The sequence below is a fragment of the Musca vetustissima genome, unplaced genomic scaffold (assembly GCF_032173495.1).
Source record: "Musca vetustissima isolate MV318-11 ecotype Yass unplaced genomic scaffold, APGP_CSIRO_Mvet_v1 utg130439, whole genome shotgun sequence".
NCBI classification, from domain to species: Eukaryota; Metazoa; Arthropoda; class Insecta; order Diptera; family Muscidae; genus Musca; species Musca vetustissima.
Window position 1 is genome coordinate 86,411 of NW_026889540.1, and position 24,265 is coordinate 110,675.

General features: G+C 34.1%; 1 protein-coding gene across 1 annotated transcript in view; it reads left to right on the top strand.

Moving 5' to 3' along the window:
- Positions 1-11,172, top strand: part of LOC133337235 (uncharacterized) — a gene marked incomplete at its 5' end in the record, with an annotated part of 65,545 nt that extends 54,373 nt beyond the window's left edge. Inside the window, 3 exons of the mRNA XM_061545485.1 lie at positions 3,559-3,686; positions 3,903-4,013; positions 10,808-11,172. Coding sequence (XP_061401469.1) covers positions 3,559-3,686; positions 3,903-4,013; positions 10,808-11,113 — 545 coding nt within the window. The remainder of the gene's footprint in view (positions 1-3,558; positions 3,687-3,902; positions 4,014-10,807) is intronic.
- Between the last annotated feature and the right edge of the window lie 13,093 nt (positions 11,173-24,265).

Consider the following 24,265-nt stretch of genomic DNA (forward strand, 5'->3'; position numbering starts at 1 on the left):
CCAACAGACATACAAGTTTGGATTTTAAAGAAGATTGTTCTGGGGACTAACCGACATACAAATTTGGATTTTAAAAGGATATTCTTTGCTTGTCAATGAGAGCTATAAGCGACGGTTTTGAAATAATAATTGTTCTGAGAACCATATTTCAAGAATACTTTTCTGAAGATAAATGGAGCTGAAGGTATGGTGAAGAGTTCTATAAATTTGTCACTCCACTTGCAACACCTCGACATAAACGTTTTTGCAGAGGATGTTCAATAAAGGTCAATGGTTTGTCATAGCCCACATATAAGGGTTGTGCCTATTTACGGAGAAGGTCTTAGTTCCATATTCCCAATTAAGTGGCTGCAATGTGCCATTCAGTGTTTTTAAGGGCGAAACATATCGTTGCAGGACATTTTCGATAGATTACCATGTTTTGAAATAGTCCACATAGCGATTACGATCCATTTGTGGTTCTATAACGATTTTAGTAATAATGTAGTTCCTCATCCATCACCTCAATTTTGGGATTTTAAATATTTTAGAAGCATTTTCCAGTCAAAGAGGCTTTGATTTGAGTTCTTGGAATGCGAGAGCTTTACAGAATTTATGGTTGCAGCACTTTTTCGATAGGTTACCATGTTTTGACATAGTTCACATAGCAATTACGCTCCATTTGCGGTTCTAAAAAAGGTCTTAGTAAGAATGCAGCTCCATTTCTTGAAATAACTCCATCTTAAAGCCTCACCTCAATTTTGGAATTTTAAATATTTTAGACATATTTTGGAAATGGAATGTGAAAAAGAGCTTAACAGAATCTTTCAAACAGTGGTCCATGTTGACTCCATATCAGGGTATGTAATTTTTTTTATTTATATTTGGTACACTTTGAATTTGAAGGAAGGTATGGAACTGGAATCATGAAATTTGAAATTGATATTACCGTCGGAGTGTAGGATTGGGATATGTAGGTAGTTTTAGATATTTGTACTTTTATGTACGAAAATTATTAAATGGTACTATATTTAATACAATTTGGATTTGGTTGAACCGACAGAGCTAGAACACTGAAATTTGGAAATAAGATTAATACGGCATTGCAGAATTGAGGTATGTAGGTAGTTTTAGAAATTAGTACTAATGTGTACTAAATTTTGTACAATTTGAATTTTGGGTGAACCAGTAGTGCTGGAATCCTGAAATTTGGAGTGTGGATCGCTGTTCTGGTGTAAGATAGGTAAGAAGTTTTGGAAGTTCCTACTAATGCGTACTAAATTTGGTACAATCTCTGATTTGGTTGAATTTTTGGTTGGTATATAACGAACTTTTTATACCCTTCACCACACTGTGGTACAGGGCAAAAGGAACCGCGATAAACACATAGTTATACCCTTCACCACTCTGTGGTACAGGGTGTTATGACTGCGTGTATATGTTTGTAACAGGCAAAAGGAAACGAGATAGAGACATGGTTCTTTTCGAGAATATACATAGAGTCACTTTATAAGTCGATTTATGCATGTCCGTCCGTCCATCTGTCCGCCCGTAAACAAAGTACAGGTCGCATTTATTATCCGATTTGAATGAAATTTGGTACAGCTCATTTATTTGGCCCAAAGACGAACCCTATTGATATTGGAAAAAATCGGTTCAGATTTAGATATAGCTTCCATATATATTTTCGACCCATTTAAGGTAAAAGGTGCACCTAAGTCCCTATATATCTTCCGATTTGCACGAAATTTGCCACAGCGTACTGAAATCAGCCTAGACTGATGTGTGCAAAGTTTCGTAAAAAATCAGATTTAGATATAGCTCCCATATATACTTTCGTCCGATTTAAGGTAAATGATGCACTAAAGTCCCTATATATCTTTCGATTTTTACGAAATTTGGTATAGTGTACTGAATTAGGCCTATTATGTACTTGAAGTTTCGTGAGTATCGGTTCAGATTTAGATATAGCTCCCACATATATTTTCGTCCGATTTATGGTAAATGGTGCGCCAAAGCCACTAAATATCTTTCGATATGCACGAAATTTGTCACAGAGTACTGTATTGAGTCTCTAATGACGGGTGCTAAGTTTTGTGGAAATAGGTTCAGATTCCGATATAGCTCCCATATATATTTTCATCCGGTTGAAGGTAAATGGTGCGCCAAAGTCACTAAATATCTTTCGATATGCACGAAATTTGGTATAGCGTCCTGAATTGAGTTTATAATGACGGGTGCTAAGTTTTGTGGAAATCGGTTCAGATTTCAATATAGCTCCCATATATATTTTCGTCCGATTTAAGGTAAATGGTGCGCCAATTGAATTGAGTCTATAGCGTATTGAATTGAGTCTATAATGACGGTTCTGTTCGGATTTAGATATAGCTGCCATATATTTTTTCGTCCGATTTAAGGTAAATGGTGCGCCAAAGTCCCTATATATCTTTCGATTTGCAATTGGTATAACGCACTGAATTAAGTCTAGAATGATGTGTGTAAAGTTTCGTGTAGATCGGATCAGATTTAGATATAGCTCCCATATATATCTTCGTCCGACTTAATATAAATGGTGCACCAAATTTCTTATATGTCATTCGTTAAATTTCATGTCAATGTTCTTTCGAGGAGAAAGTACGTTTGTATACAGATTTAAAACGTTTTCCTTGAGGACCATGTTGTCTTTTGTGTTCAGAAAAGAAAATATATAAAATATCTACCCACTGTCCCTCCTTTTTAAAAATTATTTTTCCCAAACAAACATTTTCACTATCACTTTGTTTTTTCCCACGATAGTTAGCTGTTATCTGCTTAGTAAGACGAAGTCGTTGGTTTATTTCAAGTGAGTGTGTGTCTGTGGTCATGATATGATGTTGAAGTTGGTGGTCTATCACAGAATACCAATTTATGCGGGTATCTCTTGGGTGTAGGTTTGAACACAATGTTAGTTTCAGATAAAAATATGTTCTGAGTTTCTGAGTTCACCACATTTGTCATATGCTCCTCATAACCACTTGGCATTGAGTTGAGAAGAAGACACGTTCCATCTGGATGGATTAGGTTACCAGCTACCGGAGGTAATGATTTTATTTTATGATGAATGATGATTAAATAGAATAGATGCTTGGCGGGTATAGTTAACAATATCTGTTGTTGGTTTATAGTTTCAACTTTAGATGAAATACTTGGGTCCTTCAAGGTTTATATAACACGACGGCGTGGTCGTAATGGGGATACCACTCACTACGTTGCTATACACAATGTGCTATATTTTTTTGCTCCTTCTTCTTCTTCTTTTTGCTTTGTACTATTAACTAAGCGTACTGTGTGCGGTAACGGATGAGAGTTGGTAGTTTAGCTATTTGTTTATAATGACCCTAGAAGTGTGCGTTGCGTGCGTGCATGTTTTGAAAAGCATCATCATGAGACACACCTGTCATTTACAATGGTTAAATGGATTTTGGACAGAGGAGAGGACGAAGCGGTGAAAAGCTTTTACTAATTTTCACTGCACCGTTGGAGAAACCCTAAAATCCATTGCTGATTATTTTTACGTTTTTTGTTTTCCCCAACCTGCAGGTGGTGTTTTCCTAATGCTGGGCTATAGTGCCACCGATGAAGCCCTACTGCGACCCCACACCAATTTGGGTGTCCAAGATGCTGTCAGAGCTCTGCAGCAATATGTTAGCGCATACATTGATAACCAGGTGAGTTATGAGTTTTGATGATTAATGTTTTGCAAAAAATAAGTAGTTGTGTGTGTTTGAGAGTTGGGAATTCAAAATAGAGGGAGAGATAATCAATTATTTGCTTCGATTTAATTAATGCAAAGTATATTTGTGGTCTGCAAAAATTTGTTAATTTGAGTTTTTTGTGTCTTCTTTCTTTTCTTCGTTTATTTTTGGATTTTTGAAAATCTGCAGACTCAGTGCACTCTAACGTTATTCAATATGACGGAAGAAAATATCATAATTGCTGCTCGATTACCGCATGATGCTAAATTGAAACCAATGGAATTGCTGAAAAATGAAAAGGTAAGCTCGCTTTTTCCTCTTTTGTTAAGTAATAGAGATTAATTTTAAATGGTTGGGAAGCTAAAAAATCGCATTAATATGTGGTTTTAATGATTGATGTTTAAATCATCAAATTCGTTTGATTGAGGCCTTAGACAAATATTTTAGCCTACATAAAACCAGTAAGAAAAGTAATAAAGACGGAATGGTCCGACTATATGATACCCTTCACCACTTTGGGTATATTCCACATATGTATCCTAACATGAAATTGAACGAACTTAAATATGTGATCTTCATCTATAAGAGAACCGACTAACATCAATTCATACACATGCCTTTCTGCAATCTATTTTAAATTCCATTTCATTGGGGCAGATTTATAGTCGTTTGCGCACAATGAGACAAATTTGTGGAAATCGATTTATAGAAAAATTGATACACGCTATGCAGCATGCGCACTATCGATAATTTAATCTCAATCAGACACCCGTTCGAAATATATATGAAAATTAGACGAAAAAATATGGATGAGGGAAAAAGAAATCCATTTTTTTAATTGAACTATAGGACTATATAGTCGATTATCACAATCCTCCCTAGATACCAATTTTTTATCATTGACATTTTTTGCAATGCAAGAAAAATATGATAATCGCTTGGTGCCAAGTCCGGACTGTATGACGGAAGCACAAAAAAAAAAAAAAAAATAAAAATTATTTTTAATTGGCCATATAGAAGACTAATAATATAATAGTCCCTAGCGTTATTATCACAATCTATATTCAAACGGTCTAGTTGTTGATACAAATTTTTGATGGAAGCAACTATTAAAAATTTTTGCAATGCATAGCAAAAAGATGATAATAGCTTAATGGATATATGCCAAGTCCGGATTAAGGTTTAATGTAAGGCGGAAGCCGGAAAAAAAATTGGCTGTAATGTAGTACTTTGAGTATTATTAAGCGGATTAAGGATTGGCCATATGGAAGATTAATCTAATAATATTAATAATCCCTTTCCAGATAAAGCCTTAAGCGTTATCCGGGATAATCCGGATTAACGCTTAATCAGGGATAATCAGGATTAACGCTTAATCCGGGATAATAGTCAAAGTACTAACTTACAGCCAATTCGGATTAGTTGTTGACAGTAGAGATCAAAATTTAGTGTCTGCCCAATGGACGAAACTATTAATAAACATACCCCTTCCAGTCCCCCAATAGCAGAATCTTCCTGGCCTTTAGTCCTGGTTTGTCCAGGGGTCAGTGACCCTTAATCCGGGGTCAATGACCATTAATCCGGACTAAGGCTTAATCCAGGATAAATGACTCTTAATCCGGATTAAGGCTTAATCCGAGATAAGCCGGATTAAGTCGTAATCCGAATTGGCTGTAATGTAGTACTTTGAGTATTATGCCGGATTAAGGCTTAATCCGGATTATGCCGGATTAATCCTTGAGCCCTAATCCCGATTATACGGATTAAAGTTTAATCCGGGTTATCCCGGATAAAGCGTTAATCCGGGATAATCGGGATTAAGGCTTAATCCAGGATAATCCGGATTAACGCTTAATCCGGGATAATCAGGATTAACGCGTAATCCGGGATAATCAGGATTAACGCGTAATCCGGGATAATAGTCAAAGTATTAACTTAAAGCCAATTCGGATTACGCCTTAATCCGGATTAAACCTTAATCTTGGGTTTAATCCAGATTAAGAGTCCTTGACCCCCGATTAAGGCCTAATCCAAAAAATGGATTAGGTGGATTTGGATTTTTTTTAAAAGAATATTTTTTCCAACGACCATCCATACAAGGCGTGGATTTTTTAAAGAAATATTTTTTCCAACGACCATCCATACAAGGCGTGGATTTTTTAAAGAAATATTTTTTTAAAGAAATATTTTTTCCAACGACCATCCATACAAGGCGTGGATTTTTTAAAGAAATATTTTTTCCAACGACCATCCATACAAGGCGTGGATTTTTTAAAGAAATATTTTTTCCAACGACCATCCATACAAGGCGTGGATTTTTTAAAGAAATATTTTTTCCAACGACCATCCATACAAGGCGTGGATTTTTTAAAGAAATATTTTTTCCAACGACCATCCATACAAGGCGTGGATTTTTTAAAGAAATATTTTTTCCAACGACCATCCATACAAGGCGTGGATTTTTTAAAGAAATATTTTTTCCAACGACCATCCATACAAGGCGTGGATTTTTTAAAGAAATATTTTTTCCAACGACCATCCATACAAGGCGTGGATTTTTTAAAGAAATATTTTTTCCAACGACCATCCATACAAGGCGTGGATTTTTTAAAGAAATATTTTTTCCAACGACCATCCATACAAGGCGTGGATTTTTTAAAGAAATATTTTTTCCAACGACCATCCATACAAGGCGTGGATTTTTTAAAGAAATATTTTTTCCAACGACCATCCATACAAGGCGTGGATTTTTTAAAGAAATATTTTTTCCAACGACCATCCATACAAGGCGTGGATTTTTTAAAGAAATATTTTTTCCAACGACCATCCATACAAGGCGTGGATTTTTTAAAGAAATATTTTTTCCAACGACCATCCATACAAGGCGTGGATTTTTTAAAGAAATATTTTTTCCAACGACCATCCATACAAGGCGTGGATTTTTTAAAGAAATATTTTTTCCAACGACCATCCAGACAAGGCGTGGATTTTTTAAAGAAATATTTTTTCCAACGACCATCCATACAAGGCGTGGATTTTTTAAAGAAATATTTTTTCCAACGACCATCCATACAAGGCGTGGATTTTTTAAAGAAATATTTTTTCCAACGACCATCCATACAAGGCGTGGATTTTTTAAAGAAATATTTTTTCCAACGACCATCCATACAAGGCGTGGATTTTTTAAAGAAATATTTTTTCCAACGACCATCCATACAAGGCGTGGATTTTTTAAAGAAATATTTTTTCCAACGACCATCCATACAAGGCGTGGATTTTTTAAAAGAATATATTTTTTCCAACGGATTAAGGGCGTGGATTTTTTAAAGCCTTAATATTTTTTCCAACGACCATCCGAATAAAGGTTTAATCCGGACAGACAAACAGACAGACGGACATGCATAAATCGACTCAGACTGTTATTCTATGCATATTCTCAAAAGGAACCAGGTGTCTATCTCGTTTCCTTTTGCCTGTAACAAACATATGCACAAGATAATACCCGTGCCCTGTACCACAGTGTGGTGAATAAACCAGTAAGGAAATATGGGGACTTCCGCAGTCACTTACACGACTTTCAGAGGCCAAATCAAATTTTAAATCTTAAATAAATCGAAAACAATTAAAATTTTTACAATCCCCTCTTAATACTTTTTGTAGAACTTTAGGAGTACTATCAATTGTAAAAAAAATTGAGAGATTTTTTTGTTTTTAACTTTTGAGATAAAAGCTACAAAAGAGCGGTCACTCACGCGTCTTCAAATATACACGACGTTAGACATCACTACTAATAATGGAAAAACTCTGCGAATTGTGTGAATATTTAAACTTCACATGAATAAGAGATACCAAGCAATATTACTGCACTTTCAAAATTTCAATACCTGGCATATCCTTTATTTATTTTTTCCAACATTGTTGATTTTGCAGTTTTTATTTCTGAAGTGTCTGCATTTTTAGTCATTAAATTAGTATTTATGCTAAGAACAAGTAGAAAAAATGACAAATGTGGTCTTTCTTTGTATTTTTTGCCTTTACATTACGTATTTATGCATAATTAAACCAGTAAGGAAAGTAGTAAAGTCGGACGGGGCCGACTATATGATACCCTTCACCACTATGGGTATATTACACAGGACTATTAGCATGAAATTGGATGAAATAAAATATGTGATATTTATCTAAATGTGAATCTACCTAGATCTATCCATAAAGTATGTAAATCGACTTCAAACTAATTTAAATAGGTCATCCGTAGGGCTATATTTTTTAGAAAACGCAACTATATTTTTATCCAATTTTGTACGATGTGCAAACATGTCAATCTGTCTAACAAGGCGTTTGATGCCAAATTTTTGAAAGAAAATATATATTTCAATTACTTAAAATCAATCTATAATAAAAGGGGCCATACACAACGACCATCCATTTTACAAACTTGCCACACGTAAATATGTGTACCAAATTTAGATATATAACTTCATTTACATGAAATAGAGCAACTATATATGGGAGCCATATCTAAATCTGGACCGATTTTCTCGAAACTTGGCAGACATCACTCTAGGCTTAATTCAGTATGTTATGCCAAATTTCGTGCAAATCGAAAGATATATAGGGACTTGGTAAAGCATTTAAAACCAACTTGTACATAACTCCAGCTATATTGCTATGAAAAGTTTTTGTCAATAGACTTAAATGATTGTAAAATCGTGCAAATCGAAAGATATATAGGGACCGTTTACATTAAATCGGTTAAATATATATATGGGAGCTATATCTAAATCTGAACCGTTTTTTTCCCAATTTCAATATTTTCGAATAAGTGACCTATGCCAAATTTCATCCAACATCATAAATGCGACCTGTACTTTGTTTACAATTTAACATGGACAGACGGACGGACATGCATAAATCGACTTAGAAAGTGATTCTATGTATATTCTCAAAAGGAACCATGGGTCTATCTCGATTATTTTTGCCTGTTACAAACATATGCACAAAGACATAATACCATGTACCACAGTGTGGTGTAGGGTATAAAAAAAAACAAATTCTTCGACTTTGGTTCACCATTTTGCGGCAGTGCCCATATATATATAAGCTATATCAAAATCTAATCCGATTTGAACTAAATTTGCCACACGTTATGTTATAGTAACTTCAGTACGTAGAGCAAAATTCTGTGCCGTTTGGACCCACCATGGTAAAGCATTTAAAACCAACTTGTAGGCTATTCTAACTCCAGCACGTTGTGAAAAGTTTTTGTCAATTTTGTGTAAAATCGGTCGACACCATTTACATTAAATCGGACGAAAATATATATGGGAGCTATATCTAAATCTGGGCCGATTTTCACGAAACTTAACACACATCATTCTAGACATACATTAGTACGCTGTGACAAATTTCGTGCAAATCGAAAGATATAAAGGGACATTGGTACATAATTTACATAATAAATCTGAATTGATTTTTCTCAATTTCAATAGGGTTCGTCCTTGGGCCAAAAAATTGATCTGTGCCAAATTTCATCCAATTTGGATCATAAATGCGACCTGTACTTTGTTCAAAATTTAACATGGACAGGCAGACGGAAGGACGGACATGCATAGATCGTCTTAAAAAAGTGATTCTATGCATATTCTCAAAAGGAACCATGTGTCTATCTCGTTTCCTTTTGCCTGTTACAAATATATGCACAAAGACATAATACCTTGTTCCACAGAGTGGTGAAGGGTATAAAAAGAAACGTATACCATTCTGAAATCTATGAAAAATTGATTGCCAATCGGGCTGGCTTGAAGTTTTTGGTATAACATTTGTATGAAATCCAGCAAAAATATGTATGGGAGCTATATGTTAGTATGAACCGATTTCAAACCTTCGCAGTTTAGTGCACCATTTACATAAAATCGGACGAAAATGTATATAGGAGATATATCTAAATCTGAACCGATTTTCTCTTATTTCAGTGGGGGGTATTCCTTGGATCAATTAAGTGACCTGTGTCAAATTTTATCCAAAGCGAATAATAAATGCGACCTATACTTTGTTCACAGAAATATATGAATAGAGGGACATGCATAAATCGACGCAGAAAGTGATTCTATGCATATTCTCAAAAGAAGCCATGGGTCTATCTCGTTTCGTTTCAAAGATATAATACCATGTACTACAGAGTATGAAGGCTATGATTAGTGAGGCGTTTAAACCCTATCTTTTGGTGATGTCTCAGTCTGTTTCAGCGCAGGAAACAATGTATAAATCATGCGGGAGAAGTCTTTGAAAACCAAGACCAAGATTATGGCTAGAAATAGGGCTAATATTTCTCATGAAAAACAGAAATACGAAATTACAGAACCAAATGTTGGAATCTCTATTGAAAATTTTATTCTCAGAGGCTTTTTACGCTTTGAACATCCCAAATACCAAATCACAACTATTTATGAAGTAATATCCGGCTAGGGTCATTAAAATACCTTAAATGAGGCCCTGTTATGGAGATTATGTCTTCTATCCCCAAGTACTAAATTTCGATGAATTTCGTAAAATCAGATATAAATACTTAAATAAGTCAAGGCAAAATATGAATTTCCATTTTTGTCTCGAAGGTTTTTATCCATAAATAGAAAACTGTCTCGAAAGCATTTATAATGCCCAAAAATGATAATTATTACAATGGGTGAACCGATATACAAGGTCTGATCGAAAATGAAATGAAAACACCTCTGATCTCGAACAATTCTTTTGAAATATTATAAATCGGATATTTTTAAAGTAGATGCGCTTCGAAGAGGGAGATTTACTGTTGTTACTCTATTCTGTAAATATTTACAATATTATTACAGTGTACAAGGTCTGATCAAAAAAAAAAAAAAAATGAAAATACATCGGAGCTCGAACAATTCTTTTGAAATATTATAAGTAGATGCACTTCGAATAGGAGGAGTTATCTTATACAGTGACTTTTGTTACTCTATTATCATACCTTAAGTAAATTTAAATAACCAAGAGGCTACTAGATACCAACATCTAACAATTTACAAATACTAATCGTTATATTTCGATTATTTATTTCTACATTTTTTCAGGATGAATGTACCTCGGTGCTGCGTACAATTAGCCATCACATTAACACGGAACATCACGAGCTGCAATCCCACCGACTATTAAGCATTTTTAAAATGGCTGAAGTTGAAGTTGTTTGGCCAGAAAGTAGTGCTGCCACCAGTAGTCTAAGATCAACAACCTCAACGTATAGCTCAAGTTTGACCCTGCTGCTGTTGATGATGTCATCGCTAATGGCCAGTTTTATGATGACAATTGTGTTGACAACACAACAGGACAATAGTTTACGGCAAGTGAGTAGAAGACATGCAACGGTTGTGGTGACATGACATTAAACAAATTACATCATAATTAGATGGTAATTAGGTCTATAAATATACAAACACACACACACAGACATACACACATATTCACACGAAAGATACACATCTAAACTATATACATGTATTAAGTTCGAGTCGATAAAAATACATATACACACATTTATACCTATGCCTAGTTGAGAATTATTATATATATATATATATAAATAATTACAATTATACATATAAATATATTATATATACTATACTATAATTATTGTTTATATGATGATGATTATTACTATGATTAATAATATAAAATAAAAGCAAATATGTACAGGAAGTGGACTAGTAATAATTATTAACTGCTATAAACGTAATAACGATCAAATGTATGGCCATAAGAGAAGGAACTAGAGAAAGCATAGAGTGCTAAAAATAAAAAAATGAATATAAAAAAACAAATAATTACTAATATTTTATACCATGTACAGTGTTAGCTGATATACCTTGAATATATTCCTGCTCCTTCATCCCTAATCCCATGTCCCATGTTATTAATTTCAGCTATTGAAGGTGTTTTTATAATTTAAATATATATTTATTTACATATTTTATACGTTATTAGTTATGAGATATTTAATTATTCAAATGGTTTAATTTTTATTTTAATTTTTTATATTTACTAATGAAGGCTTTTTGTTCTCGAATTGTTATACCCTACACAAACATGTTGTAAGGCATTATAGCTTTGTGTGACCCAAGAGTTTGTAACGCCGCGAAATATTTGTCCTAGACCCACTTTTGAGAATAGCGATCGCAATATCTGGACTAGCTGAGTAGATCTGCCCGTCCGTTTGTCCAGTATAACATGTAAACACTATATAGGCCATTGTAATGGATCAATAGCCACGAAGTTTTTATGTAGTACGAGTTCGGACGAGAAGACCAAAGATGATCGCTTCATCTGTAGGGAATGAAATAGGGCAAAGACTTCATGTTTTGCTCTTTTTTCTGATCGCTACAGAGGTCACACTTATAACCTGAACACCACGAAATTTTACACGAAGAAGGGGATCTGTCCAAAGAATAAGCAAATATGATATTCAGGTGGTATTTAGATGGTGTTTTTATAAAGTTGCTTTATATATTACAATTACAAGCCGAACATAAAAAAAAAAATTAACCGGGGAAAGGAATCAGGCAAACTAATTACAAGGGCTGTTTTGCTAATGATTGTACAATATTCAGCGGGTCAAATCAACCAAGACTATTACAAAACTTGCATCTTATCACGTAAATGCTTATCCGGAAAAACAAACATTTTTAAAAAGGTCTCCGTCCGGGAAGACATGGTCCGGAAAATTACCAGGGTCTGACCAACATTTAATCCGCTATCAATTTAATTGAAGTTGGATGAGGGATTTTGCCAATACCTTAAAGTTGAAAAGAACGATGAAAGGAATATCAATTTTTTGTCTTTGACGACTAACAAAACTCTTACGAGTGACTTTTTTATATTCTCAATATTCTGTATTTTGGAGAGTTGGGACACGTCATTGTATAGCGCATCCTTGTACTAAAAATTATTAATATTAACCCAAGCTGTGCTGGCGTGACCACATGGTCACACTCATAAGACGATCAAAAAGTCATCTAAAACCAGTAAGGAGAGTAGTAAAGTCGGACCACTATGGGTGTATTAAAAAGATTCATCCTAACTGAAGGGCCATTAACATGGAATTGGATGAACTAAAATATGTGATCTTTATCTAAATGTGAATCGACTTAGAACATAAAGTAATTTAGACTAATTTATGCACGGTTTGTTCTTAATGGACATATTTTGGGTCCTACTTAAAATCGGACGAAACTATATGGGAGCTATATCTAAATTTGGACGGATTTCAGCAAAATTTGACGCACCCTTGTCTAAACTATTTTTAGTATGTTGTGCGTCGAAAAAAATCCGAACTGGTTTCAGCAAAACTTCCACATGTTATGCTACACAAACTTTAGTACCTTGTACAAAATTGTGTGGCAATCTTAAAATAGGACAATTTTCAGGAAACTTTGCACACATCATTCTGGATTCATGTCAGAACGCTATGCCAAATTTCGTGCAAATCGGAAGATATATAGGGACTTTTGTACACCATTTACATTAAATCGGTCAAACATATATATGGGAGCTATATCTAAACTTGAAACGATTTTCAAGAAATTTTACACACATCATTCTAGACTCAATTCAGTACGCTATGCCAAATTTCGTGAAAATCGAATTATATATAGGGACAATGGTACACCATTTACATTGAATCGGTCGAACATATATATGGGAGCTATATCTAAATCGGAACCGATTTTCACGAAATTTTGCACACATCATTCTGAACTCATGTCAGTACGCTATGCCAAATTTCGTGCAAATCGGAAGATATATAGGGGCTTTGGTACACGATTTACATGAAATCGGACGAAAATATATATGGGAGCTATATATAAATCTGAACCGATTTTTCCCAATTTCAATAGGGTTCGTCCTTGGGCCAAATAGACTAGTTGTGCCAAATTTCATCCAATTCGGATCATAAATGCGACCTGTACTATGTTCACAATTTAACATGGACAGACGGACGGACATGCATAAATCAACTTAGAAAGTGATTCTATGCATATTCTCAAAAGGAACCATGTGTATATCTCGTTTCCTTTTGCCTGTTTCAAACATATGCACAAAGACATAATACCCTGTACCACAGTGTGGTGAAGGGTATAAAAACATGTACCCGAGCAGTGCTAGTGGCAACATATGGCCACAGCCCAAAAATTCATCCTGTCGATTATACTGATAAGAAAAAAGGATACAAATAAAATTTTTGGATACAGCTACCCACAATCTAGAGACGCTGAATGTTTCGTCCCAAAATTCGAAAAAAATAATTACAGCACTATTTGGGTTAAACCAATTTTGAGCCTAGCCCCCACATAACTATACCCCATATCTCAGAACTAAAATGATTTCACTAAATATGATGCCAGCCCACCTTTTTCACGTATTTTTCGGTATATTCAATATGAGTTTTCTCCTAGGAGCACCCATTAATTTTGTATGTTTTGAATGTCAGCCTCATGGTGGAAGGTACAAATAGTTCAACCGAGCCGAACTTAACTTCATTTTAACTTTTTTTAAATATTTGAATGACAACACAACATTCCTTGAGGTATTGAGTTTTCGGTTTAAGAAAATAACGACAAAAAGATGAACAAGGGCTCCAGATAGAACAGGGATATGTTTTACAAAAATATTCCTCATTCGATTTTCCAGAAGATATGTCACCTCAATAACAATCTGCAATTGCCGCAAAGAAGGATATAAAGCATTTTCATCATTAACGGCAGAACTACCAGCAATAAATTAATCACGCCATAACTCAAAAATTTCAATATAAACTATACTTAAATATACTCCCTAGAGGCTTTCACTTCCTTAAGGAATTTCAACCACCTACAATATTATTGCACAGTGTTATTGAATGGCATACGTGGAAGATTTCAATGGTGGTTCAGAAACCGATATTCCTAGGCAAAACTCAAATTTAATGAGCTCTGAAAATACCTCGCTTCTACTCGTAGGATGCTTGATATTTATAATGGGAAATAGCGGTACCCCCAATATTCGAATTAGACGGAATTTGATATTTTGAGATCTCACCCTGGGGTAGCTTCCATATAAGGATATCTTTCAAATTTAATGTCTTATTAGGTAAATATCACCTTGAGTTGTCTGTAATTTGACATTCTGCGTTCTTGTATGGTAAAACACATGCTGAACATTTGGGCAACCCATTTTCGGCACTTTACTCCAAATTGTATTGAATTTGGCATTCTATCTAGAAAGTTTTTAATATAGGTTCATGATTTTTTTCATCTCTCCCCCATTCAAAGGTTTCGCTTAATTTTCAAATTTAATGAGCTCTGAAAATACCTCGCTTCTACTCGTAGGATGCTTGGTATTTATAATGGGAAATAGCGGTACCCCCAATATTCGAATTACACGGAATTTGATATTTTGAGATCTCACCCTGGGGTAGCTTCCATATAAGGATATCTTTCAAATTTAATGTCTTATTAGGTAAATATCACCTTGAGTTGTCTGTAATTTGACATTCTGCGTTCTTGTATGGTAAAACACATGCTGAACATTTGGGCAACCCATTTTCGGCACTTTACTCCAAATTGTATTGAATTTGGCATTCTATCTAGAAAGTTTTTAATATAGGTTCATGATTTTTTTCATCTCTCCCCCATTGAAAGGTTTCGCTTAATTTTCGGTACGTTGATGTTCCTAACCCAGTTTTTCCAACCTGGGTGTCATTTTTTTTTTAATTTTTGACTCTCATTCAGGTTGAACAATTTGGTTATGACTATCGCCCTAAATAAGTATTTTGGGTTTTCAGAGAATACAAAACCTTTTGGCAGACTATTTACAATTTTAAATTTGCATCTAATGGTGGAGGGTACAAAATATATTGTTACTTCTTACTTATTATTATAATATATTTTATTTCCTTTTCTACGATTAATAGGTAATGAAACTAGGCCTAGCCTGTTGTAACTCACACTTAATCATACACTTCATGATTATGGCCCAGATATTTTCTTATATTTCACCTTTGATTTTTATGGTGTATTTATAATACCCAACACAATTTGTTATGCTTTGATATTGCAATTACACAAATTTATTTGTTAAAAAAAAGACAACTAGATTTTATTCTTGTTGTTGTTGTGAATGGTACTCTATATAGAGATAGGCGACATAATTTCACTCAAAGTAAGTCCTAAAGCAATATGTGTGTGACATACATACACATATATAACTACTTGTGAAATATATGAGAAACATACACATATGTGTAGTGTATATGTATATGTTGTGAATGTGGTTTAAATAAATATCACACAGAATAAACCGCATACTTATTTTTTTCCTCATTTTAAATAGTTTAATGACGACCACAACATATTTAATGAAATAATACAGAAAAAATAAAATAACAACGACGAGTCGTTGATGCATAGCGTCTACACCCAGCAAACAAGAAATGTGTAATGGTCGAAATCATATATCAGGGGAAGTGTAATATTTTGATATGTTAAACGTATACGTTTGAAATTTTTTGCCCTGAAAAAGAAAATCTGAAAAATGGCTCGAAGGAAATTTTGGGTGCTTTAAAACGTAACAAAACTGCTGCATAAAGTCTTCTGCAATGGTATTCTAAATTTTGATGCCCTCATATTCCCAAAAAGAAGTTATTACCGATGTTTGCAGTTTTCATATACAAACGATTCGATGAGCATGTTATATGAATGAATAGGATATGAACACCATATAACAGGACCGAACGATATTCGATATTTGGTAGATACTGTTCCATAAAATATCAATTTCAATGTTGGGCTTCTCAAAATGGAGCCGCTGCCTTATCTATTTGAAAACCATATATAAATCAGAGTAAAATTCCAAGATGGTTGTCTGTAGAATTTAGAGTAAAGGTTGCCATATTTGACAGAGAACATACATTGGTACTTCATACATTGGTTTTCTACTTTCGTGATTTCAGAAGATGAAATCTCCCAGCAATTCCCAAACAATCATTGAGGCGTCTTGAGGGTGAATAATCATATATTAGAAAATATTCGATGTAGATCTATGTTTTGACATAGACCAGGGCTGACTCACATTTTCCAATAGAGTTGTCTATAATTTTAGCTTTTAGGTTCTCCGAATATGAACGATATCCTGGCAGGATATTTAAATATGACGCTCAATTTACATAATTTCGAGATCTCATGGAATAAAAGATCTCCAGGCATTATATTATAGAACAATTATTTCGCTGAACAATCATAATAAGGCCATAGTTGCATTTTTCGAATTAACGGGATGAAAATTGCCTTTTCGATTTTGATTATTTTGTGAAAGAGTCACGTTATGAAGAGGACCAATATTTGCATTCTCGACAATGTAAATTGTATGCTACTAGTTTGTTCATGTTCTGACAAACATAAAGATCTAATTACTGACACCTAGTTGGACAAGGAGCTGGGAACTTCAACATGCCCTCAAATAACGGTTCCCCCAAATTTTCAGTATTTTGAGGGGTTTGAGCGCGGTTTTTACCAATTGGGTTACATTGGGTAGCTCCCATAAAAGGTACCCTTAAAATTTCGGTATTTTGGGGAGTTTGGGTACGTTTTTTAAACAACATGGTATTTGCGGTTCTCATTTGCTAAGATTTGTATACCCTTCACCACACTGTGGTACAGGGTATTATGTTTTGTGCATATGTTTGTAACAGGCAAAAATAATCGAGATAGACCTATGGTTCCTTTTGAAAATATGCACAGAATCACTTTCTGAGTCGATTTATGCATGTCCGTCTGTCCGTCCGTCCATGTATTTGTTAACAAAGTACAGGTCGCATTTATGGTCCGATTTGGATGAAATTTGGCACAGGACACTTAATTGGCCCAAGGACGAACCCTATTGAAAATGGGAAAAATCGGTTCAGATCTAGATATAGCTGCCATATATATATATATATATATATATATTCGTCCGATTTAAGGTAAATGGTGTACCAAAGTCCCTATATATCTTTCGATTTGCACGAAATTTGACACAGCATAATGAATAGGGTCTAGAATGATGTGTGTTAAGTTTCCTGAAAATCTGTTCAGATTTAGATATAGCTCCCATATATATCTTCGTCCGATTTAATGTAAATAGTGTACCAAAGTCCCTATATATCTTTTGACGAACCCTATTGAAATTGGGAAAAATCGGTTCAGATTTAGATATAGCTCCCATATATATACATACATACATAGTGTACTGAAATGAGTCTGGAGTGATGTGTGTAAAGTTTCCTGAAAATCGGTTCAGATTTATATATAGCTCCTATATATTTCTTCCGATTTTATGTAAATTGTGCACTAAAGACCCATAGTTTGTCCGATTATCGCACAATTTTGTACAATAAACTGTAGTTAGTATAAGTTAACCTCTGCCATTCTCATTGAAATCGGTTCAGATTTTATATAGCTTCTACATATATATTTTCATCCGATTTTACACAAAATTTACACAAATTGTGCACATCGAACTAAAGTTTTGAAATGGGTTCAGATTTGGATAGAGCTTCTATATGTATTTTCGCCCGATTTTTGGTCATTTTGTCCCATTGTAAGCAACCCTATATCTGAGCAAATGAATAATTTAGTATAGGTTGCAGAATCCGACGTCTGTTAGCATTCACCTGTTGAATATACCCAACGTGGTGAAGGGTATCACATAGTCGGACCCGCCCGACATTACTACTTTCCTTACTGGTTTTACTTTAAATTATCAATATCGGTCCCCTGCTTGGGGTAGGCTCCATATAACGGTTCCCCAAAAAATAAAGCGGATCTTGAGGATTTTCGACAAGTTTTTCAATTGGGTTCTAAATGGATGCCAAATATTCCAGCGAAAAATGTTTAATATTGGTCAAATTTTTTGGGAAGCATCAAAATTAGGGTATTTTGGAGAAGTTTTCAACGTGACCGCTTTTTAACCGAATTCGCTTTAATTTGGTATTTTGGTATTCGTATTTGGTAACAAATCTCCCTATCAAAACTTATTAATATTCACCTTCTTTGGAGGTAGTCGCCATATATGTACTTTGTTATATTACAATAGTTAACCCATTTATCTCGCATATTGGGGTTATTCAAATATAACCATATTCCACCATATGGGGGATATTCTGAACTCAAAATTGTCAGAATATAAAAATGATCGAATTCTAAGATAATTTTGCTATTTCTGTTCATTAATTACAATCATATTACCTTTTGAAGGTACCGATATACAGAACTAAAAAACTATGTTCGAAAATGTGCTATATCGGTCCCAGTTAGGCATAACCCCCATATCAAGATAACTCCAGATTTTCGGTGTTTTTAATTTCTAGCATGGCAGAAGGTACCGAGATATAAAACTAAAAGCTTAGGTTTGAAAATGAACTATATCGGTCCATATTTATGAATAGCCCCAATATAATACCCACAGATTTTCTTTCCAAATATTCCTAAAGAAGGCAATAAATATTGTGTATTCTTTCAGATATGTAGATTTTGGTATCTAAATTGTGGGTTTTTTTAAGATTTCAGACACGTTTCTCAACCAACCCTGGAATATCAACACGTCCACGTTTTAGGTCTTTGAGATTGTGCGTTGAGGTTTACAACTATCGCTTGGAAAATTGTATAGGTCCACTTCTTGGCATATCCCCTATATTTTAATCCCATCAATTATTCATTAGCATATGGTGGTAATTTAACCTCAAAAGTGACTGCAGAGTGGTACAGAGGAAAACATGATTTGCATAGGTTCACTTATTTTTAATATCCCCTATATAAATATTGGTTTAGTATAGTTCCATATGGGGATAAACATTAATTGCAAGTAACTTTCAGTACAGGTATCCAAAGTTCGTCCCGGCCGAACTTAACGAAAGACAGTTTACAGTTTCATTGGTGCGAAAACGCTCTAGAACCTTTAAATTGCCGAAATGGGTGCGAGACCTTAATATGAGTGTTATATCAAAACTTATCGACCTATATTTTCTGTGGTGCAAAATTAAACCATTTAAGTGGCTGCTAAATGCTTAAATCCCGAAAATACGACGGAAAATGTGTGGCACCCTCGAAGAACGCGGATTGTCGTCTGAAACCAGACACATCTATGGAAAAATGTAAAATTCTTATTAAAGTTTGTCCCGGCCGAACTTAACGAAAGACAGTTTACAGCCCATTGGTGCGAAAACGCTCTACAACCTTTAAATTGCCGAAATGGGTGCGAGACCTTAATATGAGTGTTATATCAAAACTTAGACCTATATCGACCTATATTTTCTGTGGTACAAAATTAAACCATTTATGTGGCTGCTAAATATTTAAATCCCGTAAATACGACGGAAAATGTGTGGCACCCTTAATGAAAGCGGAATGCCCTCTGGAAACACCCGCATCTGTGGAAAAATTAAAACATTTTATTAAAGTTTGCTGGGTATATGCACATAGGTTTTGTCCATACATATGTTTTATAATATTATTGCTCTATAAGTCTGTATGTGTGCGTTATATTGAAATCGGTTGTGGCACCGAAATGTAATGCGTTTTGTACATGAACGAAAAAAAATATTGCGTGAAATATTTTACATTAAAATAAAGGAAATGTTGCTCTTTCACAGCCTTTATAGACGACATGGCGACATAGTATTTTATAGTGAGTTATATTTGATATGTCATTTCGCCAGGGTAAATATTTTATTGCCAGTGGGTAGTACCCTACAACGAGTTCTATAGGATGTCATTACTTGTAGAGTAGATCATGAGATGTTTGAAATTTTTATGATTATGTATTAAATTCATATCGATCTGAAGAGCTGTACTACCGAAAAAAACTTACAAGAATTGTTAATTTCACTTCGCTTTCTGAATTATTGTAAATAGAAACTGAATCCAGTTTATCTTTTGAAATTCTCTAAAAAGTTTACCTCTTAGTAGCCTCTTTCCCATTCGACTTCGTCACACGAAATTTGTACATCATTTTACAATAAACATTATTTCCATAAAAATTGAAATGCTTTCCGCCCAAAAAACCCAGGATACGAAAGCTTTAAATGTATAGACCGGAACATCGTTTCACTTATGACCATTAACTGAGTTAAAAGATAAATTAATAAAAAAAGAAACGAGTCAATGGCAGCCATATTTCATTAGTCCTGACAAACAAATTCGTTATGTTAATGTTAATTGCAATGCAATTATTAAAAAAATATAAAAACAGAAACACCATATAATAAGTTTTAACATATTTAAAGCCCAAAGGCAAATAAAATGTAAGTAATCAGTTTATGTCTGTGATTTATGTGCTTGAAATTAAATCGTTGATCGTTAGAACAAAATACGATTTTTTAGAATTCAAATACTTAAGAATTTAATATAAAACGATAGAGAAATTCTATATTTTCGGAAATGAAAACAATTTCCTCAGTTTCCATATCATAGGAAAATTCAAAGTTGTTTTAGTCATGAGATTACGACAGAGATCTGCATATTTACATGGAGATGGACATGGAATAATGCACACATTGGTACTACTCCTATTTTTGTTATAGGATTTATAGAATAAATAGGAGTTATCGGTCCAAGTCTCATTGTCGGGTTGTGGCCTCATATTCCTATCGAGGTGTAATTTGGCTTACAAGTTTTTTGGAGGATGAAAAATATATTTTGAAAAAATGTTTCGATATACGTCTATGTTTTGACATAGCCCTCATTTAAAGGTCGAAACATATTTATCGTATTCGGATGGCTCTAAGCGTAATTTGGCTTACAAGTTTTTTGGAGGATGAAAAATATATTTTCAAAAAATGTTTCGACATAGCCCTCGTTTAAAGGTCGAAACATATTTATCGTATTCGGATGGCTCTAAGCGTATATTCCAATCAAAATGTTTATAATTTAGTATTGCGGATTTCGTCATAGCCCTCAATTGTTCTACTTCACAGAACTTTTTATACCCTTCACCACACTGTGATATAGGGCATTATGTCATTGTGCATATGTTTGTAACAGGCAAAAATGATCGATATAGACCCATGGTTCCTTTTGAGAATATGCATAGAATCACTTTCTGAGTTGATTTATGCATGTCCATCCGTCTGTCCGACTATTGGTATTAAATTGTAAACAAAGTACAGGTCGCATTAATGATCCGAATTGGATGAAATTTGGCACAGCACATTTGTTTGGCCTATTGAAATTGGGAACCCTATTGAAATTGGGAAAAATCGGTTCAGATTTAGATATAGCTTTCATATATATTTTCGTCCGATTTAAGGTAAATGGTGCACCAAAGTCCCAATATATATTTCGATTTGCACGAATTTTGTACCCTATACCAAAATTCGTGCAAATTGAATTAAGTCTAAAATGATTTTGCTAAGCTTCGCGAAAAGATCCATAGCTACGCCGATTGACACAACGTACTGATGTAATATAAATTAGGCTCTTGCAAGTTTCCCTGAAATCGGTTCAGATGTAGATATATAACAAAAACGCGTCGTCTGTTAGGATACATATGTAGAATATACCCAAAGTGGTGAAGGGTATCATATATTCGGCCCAGTCCGACTTTACTACTTTCCTTACTGGTTAAAATTCCTTACTGGTGGAAAAATTCTCTCGGTGAAATCGAGTTAGCAATGATGAGCCTACGTTTAACCGATCCAGCTTATATCGCTCTGTCAGTTCGTGCGGTACCCAATTGTCCATCTTCTTAACCTTGAAAATCTCAGAAATGTGTCTCAATATCGTTGTATGGTCAACTTCCATCCTGATAGCAAGTTCCCTCGTAGATACGGCTGGATCCGCTTCCACTAGAGCCTTCAGGTCATCTTTCTTCACAGACGTTTTGGGATTCCGCGCGACTCATTTTGCATTGAAAAATCGCCAGTCCGAATTTTTTCGAACCAACGATGCACTTTCCGATCGTTAACTGTATTCTCCCCAAAACGCTTGGTTTATGTTACCAGCAGTTTTGCAGCACTATTACTAAGTTCGTACTCATATAACAAAATGAAGCGAATGTCGGCAGAATTCATATCGGCAATAAACTCGAAAGAAATAACAAAAGGGAGGACCTTCGAGAAAACCTATTTTGCTGAAATGAGTATCTGGCAATGGAAAATACGACTTTGAATGAAGTTATGCCAAAGACAAAAGTATAACGAAAACAGAGAGACAAACGTCCGCGTGTAAAGAGAATCCGACATTTCATACGCACCAACCTAATAAATGACCCGTCAGAATTTAGGTTTATGTATGATCTTTGTATTCACCAATTGTTGTGTCTGTAATTCGGTTCACTGGTTTATTGATGGTTTACCCATTTCTTGGAAATATAGGACCCTGTTTGGCAAATCCCTCATATAATGATCTACTCGATTTCCGGTTTGTAATTTGGTCTGAATCTGTAATTTGACATTTCGTATTCTCTGAGAATAAAAATCCACCTGGCAGCAAATTAGTTATTTCAAATTCCCAACCTGGAGGATATACAAAGTTCGTCCTGATCGAACGTTATGTTAGGTAATAGAAAAAACTTGGCAGTTGTTGGACTATGTGAAGTCGTGAAATTATTTATCAGTTAAATTTATTTTTTTATTTTATTTATTTGTATTTTAAATATTATTTATTTAATAATTTATTATACATTTTTATTTATTTTGAATTTCTTCCTCAGTTTTTGGAAAATATTTACATCTTAAACCCAAGGTTTCATAAGGGAAAATATTTTCTATTGAGAAACAAAATAAAATATATTTTTATAATAAAAACAAAAAAACTAAGGCCTATTAATTGTAAAATTAAAATCGAAAAACAAAGCAAACAAGCATACATACATATATGTAAACATATTAACATAAACATATCACAAAATGAACACCTATAACATAATCGTTAAATCATTTAAGCTACATATATATATCGTAATACATATAAATTATGGTTAAGGTAACAAAATAAGGGAAACTGTAAATGTATATAAAATAAGAAGGCAAATATAAAATATGGTCCGACAATATATCTCAGATTGAAATAGGAAAAACTAAAAAAAATCTAATTGTTATATTTTATAATAAATTTAAAATTATTTTTTTAAAGAAGATCGGGTATAGAATGATCCTCTAAATATATCTTGGCGATTTGACTGAACTTGAAAATTCAGATACATTTTTCAGTAGTCTTTATCACAATTTGACAATTTCTGTGGGATATATTGAAGGAAAATTATTTGATTAAATGATCTAAAAGCTGGAAAAAATATTTTTCAATCAAAGATTTGAAATATAATAGTGTTGTAAATATTTAGGTTTTTTACATGAAGTTTCGGTTATGATCAAGGACGAGATGACAATATGGAGGTGAAATGAATCGAAAACTTTATGTTTGCTCTAGAGACCATTGTTATATGCAGAACATCACATATTTTACACGGTGATGGGAATCTGACCAAATACATAGAACGGTTGATGATCTGTCAATATTCTGAGTGTC